Source organism: Zingiber officinale, chromosome 2A, assembly GCF_018446385.1.
Source record: "Zingiber officinale cultivar Zhangliang chromosome 2A, Zo_v1.1, whole genome shotgun sequence".
Classification (NCBI taxonomy): domain Eukaryota; kingdom Viridiplantae; phylum Streptophyta; class Magnoliopsida; order Zingiberales; family Zingiberaceae; genus Zingiber; species Zingiber officinale.
Genome location: NC_055988.1, coordinates 95,257,939 through 95,277,620, shown reverse-complemented (window position 1 = coordinate 95,277,620; position 19,682 = coordinate 95,257,939). Strand labels below are relative to the sequence as shown.

General features: G+C 38.1%; 2 protein-coding genes and 1 non-coding gene across 4 annotated transcripts; all 3 read left to right on the top strand.

The window, feature by feature from the left end:
- The first annotated feature begins 11,373 nt into the window (after positions 1 to 11,373).
- On the top strand, positions 11,374 to 14,098 carry LOC122041616 (60S ribosomal protein L35-4-like). Its single transcript, XM_042601370.1, has 4 exons — positions 11,374 to 11,454; positions 11,553 to 11,688; positions 11,797 to 11,953; positions 13,790 to 14,098. The coding sequence occupies exons 1-4, from the start codon at positions 11,451 to 11,453 to the stop codon at positions 13,862 to 13,864; spliced, it is 372 nt and encodes a 123-aa protein (XP_042457304.1). The 5' UTR covers positions 11,374 to 11,450; the 3' UTR covers positions 13,865 to 14,098.
- Positions 13,129 to 13,242, top strand: LOC122044799. The gene has a single exon (XR_006129801.1). It is a non-coding gene; the product is annotated as a small nucleolar RNA U19 (small nucleolar RNA).
- Positions 14,099 to 14,974: 876 nt separating the features above from the next.
- LOC122041615 (caffeoylshikimate esterase-like) lies at positions 14,975 to 16,622 on the top strand. 2 transcript variants are annotated; one of them, XM_042601369.1, is made up of 7 exons: positions 14,975 to 15,059; positions 15,150 to 15,243; positions 15,337 to 15,516; positions 15,596 to 15,726; positions 15,806 to 15,943; positions 16,029 to 16,127; positions 16,191 to 16,622. In XM_042601369.1, the coding sequence occupies exons 1-7, from the start codon at positions 15,033 to 15,035 to the stop codon at positions 16,488 to 16,490; spliced, it is 969 nt and encodes a 322-aa protein (XP_042457303.1). In that variant the 5' UTR covers positions 14,975 to 15,032; the 3' UTR covers positions 16,491 to 16,622. The 2 variants fall into 2 exon arrangements, with proteins under 2 accessions (XP_042457303.1, XP_042457302.1); XM_042601368.1 differs by lacking the exon at positions 14,975 to 15,059 and having other exon boundaries at positions 15,090 to 15,243.
- The last annotated feature ends 3,060 nt before the right edge of the window (positions 16,623 to 19,682 follow it).

Sequence of the window (19,682 nt, the reverse complement as noted above, 5' to 3'; positions counted from 1 at the left end):
ATTCTTTTAAGGAAGGCATAGGCAATCTAGGATTAAGTTTAAGGCTTAGCTAAGGTTTATGGATACTTAAATAGATTATCTAGGTATATTTTATTTCTGCTAAAATGTCATGATTGCTTGCTCTTCATATGTCATGACATCATGTGTTGCATTCATGTTTATTATGAAAAATACAAAAATACCATGTCATGTCATACATATATCATGTAGTTATAGCATGTTTTTCTTTTGAAAATTGCTTATTTTGATGTATGTCATGTAGCATCATGCATTAAGTTAATTTTCTTGTAATTAAGGACAAAAAGCATTTATTATGAATGGAAGTGTTCCAACAAGTGGGAACATGTTAAGTGATATCCTAGATGGATAATCATGATTTTCACAATGCCTAGATAGAGATGCATGATCCCTTAATTTAGGGAAAAACCAAATATACATCTCATAAAGAACCATAAGGTGACTTGTATGTGTTTTGGTACACATTAGATACAAGTGAGATGTTAGGATGGTGAACAAAACTCAAGATGTTGATGTAGTGCATCTTGTTGAGTTTTAGATTCATCAAAATACATAGTTATGTGTCTTCCAATTATTGGGAAAGCTAATATACAAGTCATATGCATTGAGCCCAAAGAACATGGTTGGATATTGGTTTTGAAAATCTTTTAAAATACTTTTGGAAAACCTTGGTGAAGACTATCTTTTGATAGTAATCATCATCAAATAGTTGAGCACAAACTTGGAAGAAAACACTAGAGTTTTTACAAGTTTCAAAGTTTGTGTCAATCTTTGAAAATAGGAAGTATTTTCATAGAAAATTATTTTTCCTTGATAGTATATACCCTAAGTAGTGTCTACATGAATTTTCATGATTTTTAAATTTTTGTAGAATTTTTGGGGAGTTTCTGAAGTTCGTTGAAATTGAATTTCAGGAAATCAGAAACTCAATCGATCAGCCGATCGATTGGATTGGGTTCAATCGATCAGCCGATCTATTGGGAAGCCAATTCCCGAGAACAGAAGGGTAGTGAATCGATCAGCCGATCGATTGACCCAGTCTGGATCGATCAGTCGATCGATTCAGAGGGAATTTCTACGAGTAGTAGCTTGCGGAATCGATCAATGGATCGATTGAAGTGATTTCAATCGATTGAGTCCCAACTTCAATCGATTGGGAAGTCTAATTTTGGCTGGAAAAGCCTGATTTCAGCACTTCAAGTCACTTCGAGTCCCGTTAACCATTCCAAACCCCTTGGAATACATTTGTATACATTTAGGGGGAGTTTTCATGTGAAAACAAGTATGGATTGGTTAAGAAATACCAAAGTGAAGTTTAGGATAAGGTTTAGTTTTAATTCTGAATTTTGGAACCTTAAAACTTCAAATTTTAATTTTCAAGGGGTCATTAACCATTCTTAACCCTTTGGTATACATTTGTATACACTTAGGGGGAGTTTTCATGATGAAAACAAGCATGGTTTGGTTAATGTCGACTTAGGTGAAGTTTAGGTTGAGGTTAGTTTCATTATTGAATTTTGAACCTCAAAACTTCGAGTTTTGGTTTTCCTAATTATTTAGGAACCCTAAGTCATTGTTGGTGCAATGATAGAAGTTTAACCATGTTTTTAAGGGGAGTTACTCTTTGAAAACATAAAAATATTTTCAAAGACCTTGGAAGGTGGGTTAAACCTTCGTGATGAATTAATACTCAGGGTCGAGTATTGGAGAGCAATGGAAGGCTGGTTATCTTCGTTGCTAGGATGTTAAATGCTGTTGGATGAGCATTTTGGAGTAGATGTTTGCTCAAGGGGAAGCATTGGGTTCAATGAGGGGGATCAGACCTTCATTGGTAAAGTGGAAAATGCTCTTGGATGAGCATTGAGAAGAAGATTACTGCTCAAGGGGGAGCATTGGATACAATGAATGGAATTTTCATTGGTCAAATGGTGAATGCTCTAGGTTGAGCATTGTGTAGGATCGAAAAGAATTTAGATATCTCCACAATGACATGATATTATCCACTTTGGGCCTAGACCCTCATGGCTTTGCTTTTGGGCTCTCCCCAAAAGGCCTCATGCCAATGGAGATATCTTTCTCTTTATAAACCCATGATCTTTTCCATGTATTTTCAATGTGGGACTATGTTTGCAGCCTTGCAACACCAACAATCCCCCCTCAAACAAAGGACCACAGACTCCCCATGTCTGATCCTCGACCTACCAGGTCTTCCTGCCCCTCGGTCCACCCAACCTACTAGGACTTTCTTGCCTAGCCACAACTAGGACTTCCTTGCCTAGCCGCAACTAAGGACTTCCTTGCCTAGCCGCAACTAGGACTTCCTGTCTGGTGTCTGGTACTCTTGATCCGAACATAGGAGCCCCCACTTTCTTTATTCGAGGTCAATATTATACCCACATGGCTCAATCAGACCATAGCTCTTGTGCACAGTTGGTGGTTAAACCTTCTGGCAGTCCGGGCTCTGATACCAATTGTAGGATCGAAAAGAATTTAGATATCTCCACAATGACATGATATTATCCACTTTGGACCTAGACCCTCATGGCTTTGCTTTTGGGCTCTCCCCAAAAGGCCTCATGCCAATGGAGATATCTTTCTTTTTATAAACCCATGATCTTTTCCATGTATTTTCAATGTGGGACTATGTTTGCAACCTTGCAACACCAACACATTGTGGAGTCAAGTAGAGCTAAGGGGGAGCTTTGGAGACAATGAAGGGTATGTGATCTTCATTGTGAGGTTAACTCTTATGGGGAAGAGTTGTTTTCTATTTTTAATGTGTGACAAAGGGGGAGAATTGAATGTTAAGTTAGACCTTCATTCATACTTTGTCATGGAAAGGTTAAGGCTATGAGATTTAGCCTTGTGATAAAGAAGAAGTTAAGGCTATGGGATTTAGCCTAACTTAGAGGTATTAACTAAGAAGGATTGTCAAACATCAAAAAGGAGGAGATTGTTGGGGCAATTTTTCTAGGTCAAGTTTGACTAGTTTGACTAAGCTTGAGTTGAGTCAAGCTTGAGTCAAGATTTAAGTTTTGATGTTTGACAATATATGGAGATTGTTAGGGCAATCTTCCGGTTGTGGAGATGGTCAAAGGGTTGACCAGGTTGAGAAGAAGACAAGTCAAGTAGGTCAGGAATGACAGGAGACTTGACTAGGTAAGTCCTAACTGGAGGTTAGGTGTCTGGAAGTCCTAACTGGAGGTTAGGCAGTGGAGAAGTCCTAACTAGAGGTTAGGCAGTGGTGAAGTCCTAGCTGGAGATTAGGCAATGGTGAAGTCCTAACTGGAGGTTAGGCAGTGGAGAAGTCCTAACTGGAGGTTAGGCAATGAGAAAATCCTAACTAGAGTTTAGGCATCTGGAAAAGTCCTAACTAGAGATTAGGCAAGAGTGAAAATCCAAGAAGGTCAATGTTGACCAGACTTGGTGGTGAAAGTCTTAATAAGTGAGATCAGGCAATTGGAAAGTTCTAGTATAGCTAGGCAAAGGAAAAGTCCTGGTGAAGAGCCAGGCAACTGGAAAGTCCAAGTGTGATCTTGGCAAAAGGAAATTCCTGGTGAAGAGCCAGACAATTAGAAAGTCCAAGTGTGATCTTGGCAAAGGTTGTTGTTGGAACCCCAAGGTTGTTTTAGTGTGATCAACAAGTTAAGTTAGGTCCTGTGTTGTTTTAACCTTGTGTCCAAGTGTGCATGAGCTTAGGAGCACAGGTACTCGAGCGGAAAACGCAGCTAGCGAGAAGGACGGCACGCGGTGCGTCCAAGGGACGAGGTGTTGCGGAAGAGTACCCCGGTGGACGAGAAGGAAGCGTGCGGTGGTTACGAGGGACGAAAGCCGGAGTGGAAGATTGCTCGGGGAGCAAGAGACGCAGCTAGCGAGAAGGTCGGCACGGGGTGCGACCGAGGGACGAAGACTGCGGATGAGTACGCTGGTGGACGAGAAGGAAACACGCAGCGATTCCGAGGGACGAGAAGCCGGAGCGGAAGGCTGCTCGAGAAGACCGGAAGTTGGGTTCGAGTGAGCCCTTTTTCAGATGGCAGAGATCACCTAAGCGAGCGGATCCAGAGCAGGAGACCCGGACCGAAGTGGGACTGAACCAGAGAAGAGGTCCCAGACAAAAAGTCAACAACTGTTGACTTTTTGCTCTGGGGTGCCCGGAACCCCTTCGGGGCGCCCCGACCAAGGCTATAAATATAGCCTTGGTCCAGAAGCTTTTCAACGAACTCAGAATTGTAAATCCAACGCTTGTGTGCTACTAGAGTTAAGTTTCTGTTTCTGTGCTTCAACGTTGTAAGAGGCTTCTCCGCCTGAAAGAGTATTTAGTGCGCTTAATCTTCCTTGGATTAACAACCACATAGGTTGTAACCAAGTAAACCACTTGTCTCTTACTTTATGTTTTTAATTTACTGTTCTGCTTTATTTATGTAAGTGTTAGCTTTAAAGAGTTCGAGAAGGGTTGTTTGTTTTATTTTCTATAGGACTATCCAACAACCTCCTCCTAGCCAGCCGCAACGGTCCTACAGTTGCAAGTCCAAGCATGTGGTCTTGGCAAGGTAAGTCCTAGTGTGACTTAGCGAGGAGCACCCAATAACTAGGATGAGGCCGATGGAAGCTCCAGAAGGTAAGACGTGAAGGATGGGAAGATATCCGAGGCTGATGGAGGAGGCTAGAAGGCTAGTTCAAAGTTGGTCGGGAGTAACCAAATGCTAGGCGTGCAAACCCAATAGGTCACGGTTGACCTAGAGTTGGGTTTGGGAAGCTGGACTTGAGTTTGAGTCAAGTCCAGGGTGTTCAAGCGATCGGGCGATCTATTGAACAAGTTTCAATCGATCAGCCGATCGATTAGAGTGTGCTGTGATTGTTGGAATGGCCCAATCGATAGACCGATCGATTGGGGTCAGGAAATCGCGAGCACAGAAGCTCTCCCAATCTATTGGGCGATTGATTGGGAGCTGCCAATCGATCGGTCAATCGATTGGGCAGCAGAAGCTTTCGCACGGACGCGAGAGCACAGAAAGGCTCTGAATCGATCGACCGATCGATTCAGACTGTCCCAATCGATCGGTCGATCGATTGGGAAGTGACTATTGCGCAGGTTGCAGGCGATGGACGGCTGGGATTGCTGAGTGCTAACGTGGCAATCGATTGGGGATGGATTGGATCGATTGGGAGCACTGTTTAAAGTCATGGCAGAGCGTTTTCTCCGCAGTTCTTTGCGAGCTTCATCTGCGATTTGTGTGCGATCTTCACAGCGCTTTCTCTGACTTTCACTGCCAGTCTTGAAGGCACATGGAGGGGCTTCTCCAAGGTTCAAGAGGCAACAACAAGCTACAAGTAAGTAAGAAGAAGTAATGTTTTCATTTGTATCTTGTACTCTCTTCTTGTATTTTTGTGTGTGTTGTTGTGTGAGTTTGTACGAGGCTTCTCCGCCTCCGGCTGCAACCGAGAAGGAGTGTTTCATAGTGGAGATAGCGTGTCGTGTGTGGATCTTTGGATTAGTCACCTCTTCTTGAGGTGGATACCAAGTAAATCCTAGTTGTTAGCATTGTGTGTGTCTTGTGTTTATTTCCGCTGCACATCATCAAGACGAAGCAACCGACAAGCGCGACGAAACGCTATTCACCCCCCCCTCTAGCGGACATCACGGTCCAATAAGTATAACTAATAAATATTTTTTAAATTATTAACCAAACTTAACTTTTGCCAATAAATTAAATTTTATCAATAAAAATTTAAAAATTAAAAATTATGGATCAAATTTTAAGAAAAATAAATCACCCACCAAATCTAACTTTAATAATAAAAAATTAAAACCATTGATCAAATTTAATTTTGACGAGTAAAAATAAAAAATGATTAAATTTAACTTTAATTTGGTCCAATCTAAAAATTAAAATTATTAATCAAATTTAATTTGGCTAATAGAAAAATAAAAAAGTATCGACGAAAATAAACCTTGTCTTAAATTTATTTTAGAAGTAGTTTTAAATATTTATCATTCAAACTTGTATATTTATAAATTAAATAATATAGACCCTAATGTAAAAGGGGCTCTAGGCATAGGCCTATGCCTTGAGTTGGCCATGTACTATAAACATTTTTCGGAATCGCCGGAAAAGGAAATCAAATACAAGTATGAAAAATAAGAAAGTATAACGACCTACATTTTTCTTTTGCAAGTATGAAAATGTACAAAAATATTAACGTGTTACCAATATTTAAAAGTGTAGACTCTAAATGGGCATGTGTATCGGTATCGGTCTGTCGGTAGCGGTCGGATGTCTCTGAATAATAACGTAGTAGCAGTATGGCTTGTTCGGAGCAGCAGAAGAATCGTAGTAGCTCAAAAATGAGTTGTGTATTCAATGTTAGCTGAACTCTTCTTTTATTAGTTGTTGAGGGTGCCTCCAATCCTCCTTGGAGGGTGCCCCCACGCTAAAATTTGATCTTGGAAATTTCGGACTTGATCAGCTTCGCAAGTTTCGATTCCTATCCGCGCGAAGGCACACCCAAGCTCTTCAGAGGCACCTCTAATGCACCTTCAAGGCGCCTTCATGCCACGAAGACTTGTCCGCAACCCTTATCTCTTCAAGTGCACCTCTTATTGATCCAGAGCGCCTTAGAGCACCTCTGAGGCCCCTGGGACACTGTTCATCTGAGGCTGATTTTTACTACTTTAATCCTGTAAAATGAGTTAGTCCAATATATAATAGCATTATTAATTACATCTTATCTTTTCAAGACCATGATCCAGTTAGGATCTAGTCATGATCTCAGTTTAAACTTTTAAAATGGACCTAAACTGAACCAACATCTACAATCTCATCGGGACTCACCCTTACTTGATCACTTTCCTCCAATGACTTATGTCACTTACTATACAAAATTGCTTGACTCTCCTTTGATCCACCAGGTCTTTCCGCTAGTTGTCAAGTCCACAAACTCAATTGGACTTCGGTCAGCTATCAGATCCTACAGATCCAGCTGGACTTTCCACTAGAAATCAAGTCACTCCTTAACATATCTGAACTTTCCACTAACCATCAGGTCTAACATACATAGCTGGATTTTAGCCAAGTGTCAGGTCCTCCAGACCCGTCAAGGCTTACACACTTGGTAACAAGGTTAAATCACACAACATCTAACTTTAATCCACTAGTCATTCATCAAAATCTGAGTTTGATCATTGGTGCTAACTGTACCAACAAATAAAACTATGAAGCTTTATCTTGGGATGGGGCATGCATTGATGTTAGAAGAACCCCAAGAACACATCAATCTTGTGTTCTCTGATATCGTCTCATGGATGGATTGAAGAACCGAGTTGGCTAATTCCAGAATGATGCAACGGTACTCGCTCAACCCTTATACAAAAGGGAATCCGCTACTGCAGCTTGAAGAATTTTGACCTCGACTACGTCCAAGTCCCGAAAAGTTTGGGGAGCAATATATGACTCTAAAAGATAAATAGTCATTAATTCAATAGAAAAGTATAAACCATATATAAGCCTTGAAGAGATATTATTAAAGTTGTAAAGTGATTTTTAAGCAAAGTAATGTTTCAAGTCGTTGGTGCTTCATTATCGATCAAGCTTTTTACCATCTATATCTTTTAGATAATAAGATCCTGAGCTTTACTTGTTAATCACTCAGAATGGTTCTCCTCATTGTGGCTCTAATTTGCATACGTCTTCCAGACTAGATCTCCAACTTGGAAAGTATAAGGAATAACTAGTTTATTATACGTGATACACATCTACTGTCGATACACCTTTAGTCGAGCAGCTAATAGTTCTCAAGTCTTAGTGATCAAATTGAGATCTAAGAGTCATTGTTCAGAATTATCCTATCCATAAGTGCTCCTCCGGATAGACTCTTCTTCAATTTCTACTGTGGCAATTGCCTTTCCTCCAAAAAAAAAAGACGAAAAGGAGCGAAAAGGAGTTATTCTGGTGCTCTCCCGTAGTATGGTTCGATAAGCCTATAGGATGCTTGGTAATTTATCCATCCAACTGTTTCTCGATTGACTACCTTGGTTTGACCATTGCTTTGTGGGTAAGCTATTGAAGTGAAGGCTTGCTTGATTCCAAATCCTTCACACCATTCTTTTAATCGCCGACCCTAAAATTGTCAGCCATTATCAGTAGTGGTGGATCTAGACAAAAAAGGTAGAGGGTGCTCAAAAAAGGGAGTTAGAGCTTGTCTTCCTTCTTGCTGCCCCTCGGACTACAATATATTGGTGGAATTTTTTGAGAGCAAGGGGGTGCTCATGCACACGCCCGCTCCCCCCTAAATCCGCCACTAATTATCGGAGATGAGAGTATGGGGGAAGTCATATCGGCAAATGATATTTTTCCATAGGAATTTTTTGATTGTATCTATAATTATTCGAGCTAATGCTTCAGCCTTAACAAACTTAGAAAAATAATCAATGGCTACTAAGAGAAATTTTTTCTGTTGAGGCCCAATCAAGAAGTGCCTACAATATCCATGTACCACTGATCAAAGGGGGTTGATACAATGAAAGTCTTCAAAAGCTCTATTGGATGGTGAGAGAAGTTCTGGTGCCTTTGACAATGAATATAGTATGTGATGAATCAGGCTGTATCAGCCTGCATGTTAAGCCCGAAGTATTAAACTAATAATATCTTTCGAGAAAGTGTCCTTGGTACAATATGATTTCCGCAGATACCTTTGTGAATCTCCCTCATTATATAATCAACATTCTCTGGATTGAGACACTTGAGGAGGGAGTGCGAAAAGGATTGATAATACAACAAGTCCCCAACTAAGGTGAAGCAAGAAACTCTTCTTTTGAGCAGTCGGGCTTGTTCATGATCAGTAGGCAAAATTCCTTGTTTGAGATAAGCAATAATGAGTGTTCTCTAATCAATGGGTTCATCATTACTTGAAGCTTGCTTGACCTAGGAACTAGTAGAGTTTGAGACATATAGTCATCAGTTCTCCAACCTGCTAGTGCGCTTGCAAGTTTGGTTAGCTCGTCCGCTTTTTGATTATCTACTTGAGGAATCTTCTGAAGAGCAACTTCTTGAAAATCACCCTTTAACTTTTTAAAAACGTCTATGTATCACCGTAGTTGATTGTTTTTTATTTCAAAACTTCCTTCTAGCTGTTGGGCCACCAACTGAGAGTCTAAGTAAATGATCACTCGAGAGACTCCGACTTGCTTTGCTACTTGAAACTTGTGAGTACTGCTGCATACTCAGCTTCGTTGTTGGATGCTCGAAAGTTGAGCCAAACATAAAATTGGAGCACATCTTTTCTAGGGGATATTAGTAATATCCCGACTTTGCTACCTTGCCTGGTGGAAGAGTCATTCACATAAATATTCCAAGTTCCATCTGCATCTTGGTCAGGAACTTTTGTTACAAAATCCGCTAAGGCCTGAGCATTAATAGTTGTTTATGACTGATATTGGATATCATATTCACTCAATTCGGTAGTCGACTTGATCAATCTCCCTACTGCTTCAGGATTGGTTAACACCCAACTCAGACTACTATTGGTGAGGACTGTGATTGGGTGAGCGAGGAAGTATGACCTTAATCGACGAGCGATGAGGGCTAGTCCGAGAGCTAAATTTTCTAGATTAGTGTATCTGCTTTTGATATCCTTTAATAAATATCCCAAGAAATAGATGAGGTGTTGTATATCATTTTCCTATTGGAGTAGGACTATGACAAGTACTCCCTCAAATGTCGATAAATAAACCCATAGCATTTCTCCTATCACCTATTTGGAGAGCAAGGATAATAGAGACAAATATTCCTTTAATTCAGTGAAACCTTTATCACACTTTGCATCTCACTCAAACTCAGAAGCTTTGATTAGCTGAATGAGAGATGAATCGGGAAAGTGTCATAATACACCTGACTAATTGCTGTACCAACTTGAGATTACAAGAGGGAGGCATGTTTCAACTAGCAATATGTGTGGTTCTGGATTACAAGCTCTTTTTTAAAAAAATTATTCATGTACATATTATGTACATTGTTTCGCTCATCTAATTCAACTAGCATTAACTGCAGCTACTGAAAAAGAGGTATCCATTTGGTTATTTTTTTCAAAATTAAATTCAATTTATGATCTCATTAATGCATGTTCTAAACGTCATGCTGAGTTACATTTTGCTCAAAGAATTGAAGTTGCACATATGATAGCTATCGGTGAACATGATATTGATAGAGGATGCAATCAAATTGGCAATTTACTATGACCTGGAAAGACTTGTTAGAGTTCTAATTTTGACTCAATTTGTTGCATGATTGATATGTATAGCTTTGTGATTATCGTGTTTGAAAAGATGGTGGTTGATGGGTATTCTAATTCTATCCGTGGTGAAGCTAGTGGTTTGTTAATTGCAATGAAAGCTTTTGATTTCATATTCATATTACACTTGATGCAAAAAATAATGAGGATAACAAATCTGCTTTGTCGAGCATTGCTAGAGAAATCTCTAGATATTTTAAATGCAATGGACTTTGTTTCAACTAGTAAAATTTTGCTTCATACTTTGAGAGAAGAAGGTTTTGTTATTCTACTTAGTTATGTGAAAAAAGTTTGTGCCAAATATGATATTGAGATATCTCATATGAAAGCTCGTTATAAATCTACTACAGATCATTCTTGTCAACAAAATGACTCGATTACAGTTGAACACCATTGTCGATTTGATGTATTTATTGTTGCAATAGATTTTCAAATTGAAGAACTTAATAGTAGATTTAAGAATGAGACAATCGAACTTCTTAAGTTTAGTTGTGCTTTGGAACCTAAAGAAAAATTTAAGTTTCTTAATGTTGATCATATTTATCGACTTGTTGAGAAATTCGATCCTTTTAATTTTGATGCACAAAATTTGGACCACTTAAAAATACAATTGGATCATTATAAATTTGATGTTGTCTTAAAGGCGAAAGCAGCAGCCCAAGCTTCGACTCTGAGAACTCGATCGAGAGAGCGATTGCCTACTGCACGCAGAGTAGCCAATGGGCGGTTGACTCGCTTCTACTTGCTCTCCTCTTCCAGAATTGCACCGGAGTGTGAGCAGGCGGAGCCTCCGCACCAGATTCGGCCGCCGCCATCGTGCTGTTCTTCCTGTAACTTTTGTGATGCGTATTTGCTTCTCGAACACAAATCCAATGCGATCAAAGATTTCATTCTAGCGGTTTCTGTGAACAAGACACGCAGAGTTAAACGAATTTTTAGAATTTTTATATCCTTTTAAAAATTAATAGATTTAAAATGAGCCAGTAGTTTTTTCGGCCCCAATATAAATGATTTAATAGGCCTTTTATTCGGTCCCAATTTACGGGCTATAGGCCCAATTAGGGCTGCCTGATGATGCACTATATTAGTCCTCGTGTCTTCGGGTTTTCTTGCGGCTGAGGACGAAGCGAGGGGGGAGGCTGGCGATGGGTAAGCTTTTGCTCCCTTTAGATGAATGCTTCTCTCTATGTTTTTTGGACCTCTTGGAGGTGGATTCGTTCTATCTTTTTTGCGATCGTTGGTTGCAGCGAGGATTAAGGTCCATGAGCTTCGCGGGAAGACGAAAACTGAGCTCCAGAATCAGTTGAAGGAGCTGAAGAATGAGCTTTCCCTCCTCCGCGTCGCTAAGGTGACCGGTGGTGCGCCCAACAAGCTCTCGAAGATGTCAGCATTTCTTTCTCTTTCTCTTTCTTTTTTCCATTTGACTTATGCACGCGACACTTTGTTTTGCTTATAGGTTCTTAAAGTTTGAATCTTTGTTTTGTTTGGCAGAAAGGTGGTGAGATTGTCGATCGCGCGTGTGCTGACTGTGATCTCGCAGAAGCAGAAATCTGCGCTGAGGGAGGCTTACAAGAAGAAGAAGCTCCTCCCGCTAGATCTCCGCCCCAAGAAGACTCGTGCGATTCGCCGCCGGCTTACCAAGCATCAGGTAACTCTTTTTGGTTGAGGTTTCTTCGACAAAACGTGAATAGAGTGATTGGACAAGGATTAATTCTAGGATTTCTATAATGCTTGTGCCTGGTTAGTCTGCTGTTGATTCTGCTTTTGTGTTGCGTTTAGTTACTTATTTCTGTATGAGTGTTGTATTCTCCCCCAAATTTGAGTTTCGGCCTCTGATTAGGCAATGCGTTTTTGCATGCCTTGGCTCACGTTCAAACATTCATGCCTCAAAATAGGTCATGCCCAGCATCATTTGATGTTTAGAATGTAGTTTATTGTATTTTAAGTAATCTGCACAGTCTATTCTGCCTTTTTCTCAATATACATATTCATGTTTTCTTTTCTTTTTTGGTTGATTATTTGTCTCAGGGCACCCGTCAACTCTCCTATGCTATCCCCAACCCCAAATACGCTATTTCTCTTTCTCCTTTTTTTGTGTAGCTAAATTGATCAACAAGCCTCTTTGATTGAATCATCCTTGGCACACACACATATTTGTATTATTTGGTAAAAAATCCAGCCCATTATTGATTTTTAGGATCTGAATAACTTTTATTTCCAAAAAAAATTGGTATATGGGTTTTTTGATTATTAGAGATACAATGGGGAGTCAAATGACAGATTATGTCATGTGGAATTAATAGTTGGAATAAATACTTTGAGAATTTCTCTTTAAGGTTTTGTAAGGAGATTGAGTACAAAATTTATGTAAATGTGTGCATTTGTTAAAGATGGAATACTATTAGATAGCCTAGATTTGAAATTTGAGCACTTTGTGGTAGATTTCACAGTTATTCTTAATTTTATCAGCAAAATCTCAGTACTTGGGCTAGAATTTGTAATTTTGCTTGATTTTATCAGTAACTATTAATGCCAATCATTTGTGTATAGGATCCAGTGCAAGAACATGAATTTTTATAGAAGATTTGATGCTTCAGTAGTCTTGAGTGGAAATCCTACTCCATGTTGACCCCTTCATTAATCATACTCGTTTGGACATGAGCCACCAATGCCGTTGCATCGTATCATTCTTTATGCTCTGTTCCATTCTTATCATTGTCATCTATCACACATTGGGACTTCACATGTAGGTGCCCTCTAATGTTAATCCTGTATTTTTGTTGCCTCTTTGAGTAGCCATGTGGTGGTGAAAGCTCTATAGCCATCTGGCTTAGTTAGGGGGCGCACAGAAAAGGGAAGTTTTCTCCCTGCGAGGCCTTTATAGGGGATTCCATCACTCATCTCCATGTGGTATCCCCCAAACAGCCTTGAACATCATTTATTTATTTATTTTAAAAATAACTGCCCATATATTTAGTATCTCAGCACATCATCTGTTAAGGGTCAGAGTGTGTTTCCTTGGAGAGAGTAAATCCTGTGTTTACATTGCCTCTTTGAGTAGCCATGTGGCGGCGAAAGCTCTTGTGCCATCTGGTTTAGTTAGGAAGCGTACAGAAAAGTGAAGGTTAACCCTGTTTTTGAGGGGACTCCATGTATCTCCTTGTGATACTCCCCAGGCAGCCTTGGACATTTCTTCTTCTTCTTGTTCTTTTCCTCCCTACAAAAACAAGTCAACAACAACAAATCCTGTGTTTGCTACTCAGCATTTAATTGTCAACCATGAAGGATTAGGGGGTTTTTTCTCAGCATGAACTATCCTGTGTTTTCTCGGCAAGAGCTACAAAAACTAGTTGGACTTGCTGTAATCTGCACCAATATTTTGCCATGATAAAAAAAATTTCACTGTGGAGATTGAGAAATTATCTGCACTTTTTTTTTTTTTTTTTTTGCCTCATTGTGCTTATTCTCCACCCAACAAATACAGGAGTCTTTGAAGACAGAACGTGAGAAGAAAAAGGCGAGGTACTTCCCCCTGAGGAAGTATGCCATCTTAACTTAGATATCAATATTGTGATTCTTAAGCTTTGCCAGATTTTGTTATTTATATTGGAGTTCCAATGTGAGCAAGATTCATTTGTTCATCTTGTTATGCCATTAGATTTGTTATTCTGGAATTGTTCATCTGATAAATTCTAGAAAGTAATTTGCCCCTTCTCTTCTGTATAAACAGCATTGATCTATTTATGTTTCTACTTTTTCTTGTTATCTAATGATAAGAAAGTTTGATCTCTCATGTTTCAACTAAGCTGAATCACGCCTGAGCAAAGTATTCGGTTGAAAACTGAACTGACCGAATTGAATATAGTAAAATTGAATAAATTAAAAAAAAATTAAATTGAACTGACCGAATTTTTGATAAAAAATGAAAATTTTGAACAGATGAAATATTGATTAACTGAATTTCTGAAGTTTTCTCAAACAAAAAAATAATACTATACATTTTCTTTTTGAAGAGGTAATTCTGAGCATTTGGAAGTTTGCTTTTTGATGAGGAAATTCACAACTCCTGAGGAAGAGGAAGCTGGCATTCCAGACTTGTTAGCCGGCATTCCCTCACGGTCCATTCTGACTGATTCTAAGTCTTTGGAGTCAGCGCAAGCCCCATCTTCATATCGAAGTACTGGTGCATGCCATATAATTTTTTTAAATGAAAAATAAATAATTTGTAAACAACACGCAGGGGATAAAGAAGCTTCTTCATGCTGCAATAATAAATAAACACCTCTTATTTTTTAATTATATCTTTTTTTGTTATTTCTAAAACCCTAAACCTAGAAACTCTTTTTCGGAATTACCAATTCAGAAGATCCATTTTGAGAAATTGTTCTCTAGATTTCTTTCTAAAAAAAGGTTTATAAAAATCAGAAAATATATATATATATAGCGAAGCTGCCACCGTGTCTTCCGTCAGATCCCCAAATTTATCCTGCTTCTTTCCAAAAAAAAGGAAAGGAAAAAACAAAAAGCAGCAAGAAGAAACGGCGAACTCGTTCTCCACGAGGTCAAACAAACCCAACGCGCATACAATTCACAATCTCTATCCCCACACGTCCCCAACGTTGACAAGTCAACTCCGGTCCGTATATATATCACGCGATTTCTATTCCATCATCTCCATCACATTCCAATCGACATTCTTCTCTCTGCCGGACAACGTCGACGACGCCATGGAAGAAGGCATCAAATACGAAGAGGTCAGCAATTGGAGAAGAAGAAGGAAAAAAGAAAAACCCCTTCTGTTTCTTTCTATGAAGAAGAACTCATTGAATCTTTGCCTTTTTCAGGAATTCATACTCAATTCAAGAGGAATCAAGCTCTTCACTTGCAGTTGGCTCCCTCAAAACAGAGAACCCAAAGCTCTCGCCTTTATCTGCCACGGTGTGTGCCCTGCAATTCTCATATGCATTCATTCATTCATTCTCCTAATGAAATCATCTGATTTGTTTTCTGTTTTTTGTTTTTTGTTTTCAGGGTATGCTATGGAATGCAGCATCTCAATGCGAGGAACTGGAATTCAGCTAGCCAAAGCAGGCTATGCAGTTCATGGGATTGACTACCAAGGCCATGGCAAATCTGAAGGACTGCAAGGCTTCGTGGCCAACTTCGATGAGCTCGTCGACGACTGCTTCGATCATTTCAGCAACATCTGTGGTATGTATGTATGCCAAATCCAACACAAGGAAAAAAAAGGAGGTATAGATCGCTTAATCTCTGTTTGTTCTTTTTGTAGAGAGAAAAGAGAACCGAAGGAAGATGAAGTACCTATTTGGGGAGTCAATGGGAGGAGCAGTGGCTCTCCACCTTCACAGGAAGACACCAAACTTTTGGGATGGAGCAGTTCTGGTGGCTCCAATGTGCAAGGTTAATGTTCTTTCTTCTTATTTAAGCTATTTGGTGTAACAACTCTAAGGTTTTAACATGTATCTATCTATCTATGCAGATTGCTGAAGAGATGAAACCGAGTCCAGTGGTGATCAAGATATTGACATTGCTAACAAGAGTCATACCGACATGGAGAGTGATTCCTACCGAAGATATCATCGACAAGGCTGTTAAAAGACCAGAATGGAGGGAGGAGGTAAAGAAGATTCATCTTTGTGTTTCTGAATTTCTTCGCGATTGGGAAGATCATGTTTCTTTACTGCAAGTAAAATGCTTTGCAGATCAGAAAGAATCCTTACTGCTATAAGGGAAAGGTCAGGCTGAAGACTGGCTATGAACTCCTCAGGGCCAGCTTGGACACAGAAGTTAACCTTCATCAGGTAAATTTCTCTTTTGGGTCCGCGGCGATGATCGAAGTTCAGTGCTGATAATTCTGGATTTAGGTTTCCTTGCCGTTCTTGGTCGTTCATGGAGATGCTGACACAGTGACGGAACCAAAAGTGAGCCACTGCTTGTATGAATCAGCATCCAGCGAAGATAAAACTCTGAAGATTTATCCGGGGATGTGGCATGCATTGACGTCAGGAGAGTCCCAAGAACACATCGACCTCGTGTTCTCTGATATCGTCTCGTGGCTAGATCGGAGAACCGAATTTGCAAACACCGGAATGGAGACAGGGCAAAAGACTAGCCATGATCCCAGACTCCACACTCCTCTACACGCCAAGGAGCTGACACTTTGATCACAATTTATAAGCTTGAGAAGAAGATTAATTTTCACTAACCACCATCTCTAAGGTAATTATGTAATCCGGAGTTATGGAAAGACCTCTAATGAATCATCTTCGTTGTCGTATACACGACGATATAGCCAACGACAGTCTGTGTAGATTTGTTGTTTTAATGCATATATTGGCATACCAAATCTAGTTTTCTTAGGGCCCTAGGGTGGATTGAGGTCCATCTTGGTTTGCTTAAAGATAACTAGAATAGAACTACATACATAGATAACAAACTCTATCCATACAAAATTTATCTAAAATAATCTCAAGATTATCATTGATTCAATGAAGCACATGAAGACATATCTCTAATTGATATGATAAAAGTTGGATCAAATACTATGGAGGCAAATAAAAAAAAATGATTAATCAGGTTAGGTAACGTCGAATTTGAGATGACCGATTCGGTTTCATAGAAGTTTTCTATCGACCACGAGAGTAAATTGGGAAGTGCTCACAGCGGACAGCTCAGGAGTCCATCCTTTAATTGTACTCTATTTGGAAAAAAAAAATCCTACAAATTTATCATAATTAAAATTCGAAACGTGAATATCGGGTGATAATCTGGATACTGAATCAATGAACCATAACCTGGGGCAGAGGCAAATAAGAACATTGAAATGGATTATCAACACGTGTTGATCGCAGAGAATCTGCCCAATTATGGGCTTTATAGATATAACAATTATATTTAACAGCAAAGAAAACAGCTTTCTTCGCTAGCAATTTTTTTAATAAATAATATATATATATATAAAAGAAAAAAAGGTTAAAAAGGAGGGACAAAATAGCTGTGTTTTCATCATTTCCACGTGCATTTGGCACAAATAAAGTTGCCAGGTTGGCTCCCACTCGCGTGCATCCAACGTGTAAATGGGAAGCAACTTTGCATTAATTAAAATGTAAAAATCTCTTCTTATTTTCCTTATCATAAAAATTTCATTTTTTTTTTAAATTTATATTTTCCTTATCATAAAAATTCTCATTTTTTTTTAAAATTTAATTTTATTTTGAGCAAAAAAAATTAAGCAAATATAAGCACAATTAATAATATTTTTATTATTTTAATATGATAGTATTTCATTTATAACAATTTAGATTAACTTGAGATAATTTTACTATTGTAAATTTTTTTATTAAAATTAATAAAATATGGATTGAAATAAAAATATTTTTAATTTTTTCTATTAATTAAATTATATTAATATTGTTAAGAATCTTTATTTAGGAGAAAAAATGTTTTTATTTGGAGAATAATATTTATACAAATAGTTTTTTTAATAAAAATAAATCACATCTTTTTAATATAACACCAAATGATTGTGCTTACTTAGCAACGTTCTTTGTAATACATCCTTAAATTATAGAGAAAAATAAATTATAACATTAATTTATAGTCAACTGTAAAATAACAAATAAATAGTAAAAAAATCCGAGAATATACATCACCAAAAATTTAAGGGGACGTTTGGTTCTCTCCTAGAAATCAGAATGAGAATGAGTATCATAGTATTATGGAATGAGAATGGGTATGAACTTGGGTATCATTCTTAAAATAATGTTTGGTTAGTTAAATATTTTTAATCAGAATGAACCTAAATTTCCTTTTTTGCTCTTACAGGAAAATAAGACAAAAAATTAGATGGGAGAGAAAGTTGAATGTGAGAGAAACATGTGATGAGAGAAAATGATGAGAAATAAAGTGTGATAAGAGAAAAAGTGTGTTGGAAAAAATGAATAGAGAGAAAGTATGATGAGAGAAAATGAGGAGAGAATGCATGATAGGAGAGATTGAGAAGACAAAAAATATGATGAGAGAGAAAGAGTGATGGGAAAAAATGAAGATAAATAAAATATTATGAGCGAAAATGAAAAGGTGAGGAGAGAGAAAGTACGATGAGAGATAAAGAGTGATGGGAAAAAATGAAGAGAGAGAAAGTATGATGCGAAACTGAGCAGAAAGAAAGTATGCTGAGAAAAAATGAAGAGAGAGAAAGTATTATGAGAGAAAATGAAAAAGTGAGGAGAGAGAAAGTATGATGAGAGAGAAAAAGTGGTGGGAAAAATAAAGAGAGAGAAATTATGATGAGAAATTGAGGAGATAGAAAGTATGCTGAGAAAATGAAGAGAGAGAAAGTATTGTGAGAGAAAATAAAAAAGAGAGGAGAGAGAAAGTATGATAAGAGAGAAAGTGGGTTGAGAGAGAAAGAGTGATGGGAAAAATTGAAGAGAGAAAAAGTGTGATGAGAGAAAAAGAGAGACTGGGGAGAGAGAAAGTATGATTAGAGAAAATAAAAAGAGAGAGTGTGATAAGATAAAATAAAGAAAGAGAAAGTACGATGAGAGAAAATGAGGAAAGAGAGAATGCTAAAAAAGATTGAGGAAAGAGAAAGTACAATGAGAGAGAAAGTGTGATGAAAAAATAAGAAGAAAGTATGATGGAAGAGAATGAGGAGAGATAATGTATGATGGAAGAGAATATAGAAAGAAAATGGTAGAGAATGTGTGATGAGAGAGAATGAGGAGAGAAAAAGTATGTTGAGAGAGAAAATGTGATGATAAAATAAAAAGAGAGAAAATATGATGAGAGAGAACAAGGAAAGAGAGTGTGAAATAAAAAAAAAAATTGAACAAATATACTACAGCAATTTACCAAATCACGCACCTAGATATCTTAATTGACCAAAAAACGTATGCTACTTTGGTATTTACCAAAGGACGCACTTTTTCAAGTGCACTTCCCTTTTTATCCTTCTGACTAATCAAACTTTTTTTTTTTGTCGTTTTCTTTTCTCCCTCTTCTCTTTCCTATCTCCTCTTTCATCAACCACATTTAAAATTTAGTTAATTTTTTAATAACATTTTAATACATTTAGAGAAGCTAAAATAAACTATGAATAGCAAATTTGAACTCCTTGCAACATCAGGAATCTACAGGAACTGAAATGAGTGTAATCTGAGGTCTCTAGGTCAAAACTCACTGATGGACCTAGAGAGCTCCGATTGCACCCATTTCAGTTTCTATAGATTCCTGGTGTTGCAAGGAGTTCAAATTTTCTATCCATGATTTATTTTGACTTTTAGAATGTGTTAAAATACAAGAAAAAAAAATCAGCAAAAAAAAATTCATATCAGGCCCACATTGGGCCTGAT

Excerpts from the sequence above, each read along its gene's own strand:
- LOC122041615 (XM_042601368.1), top strand. The coding sequence starts at position 15,114 with ATGAAGAAGAACTCATTGAATCTTTGCCTTTTTCAGGAATTCATACTC. Across the intron at positions 15,244-15,336 it reads TCTCGCCTTTATCTGCCACG|GGTATGCTATGGAATGCAGC; the intron begins GTGTGTGCCCTG and ends TTTTGTTTTCAG. Across the intron at positions 15,517-15,595 it reads TCATTTCAGCAACATCTGTG|AGAGAAAAGAGAACCGAAGG; the intron begins GTATGTATGTAT and ends TTCTTTTTGTAG.
- LOC122041616 (XM_042601370.1), top strand. Across the intron at positions 11,689-11,796 it reads CCCAACAAGCTCTCGAAGAT|AAAGGTGGTGAGATTGTCGA; the intron begins GTCAGCATTTCT and ends TTTGTTTGGCAG. Across the intron at positions 11,954-13,789 it reads GCCGGCTTACCAAGCATCAG|GAGTCTTTGAAGACAGAACG; the intron begins GTAACTCTTTTT and ends CAACAAATACAG.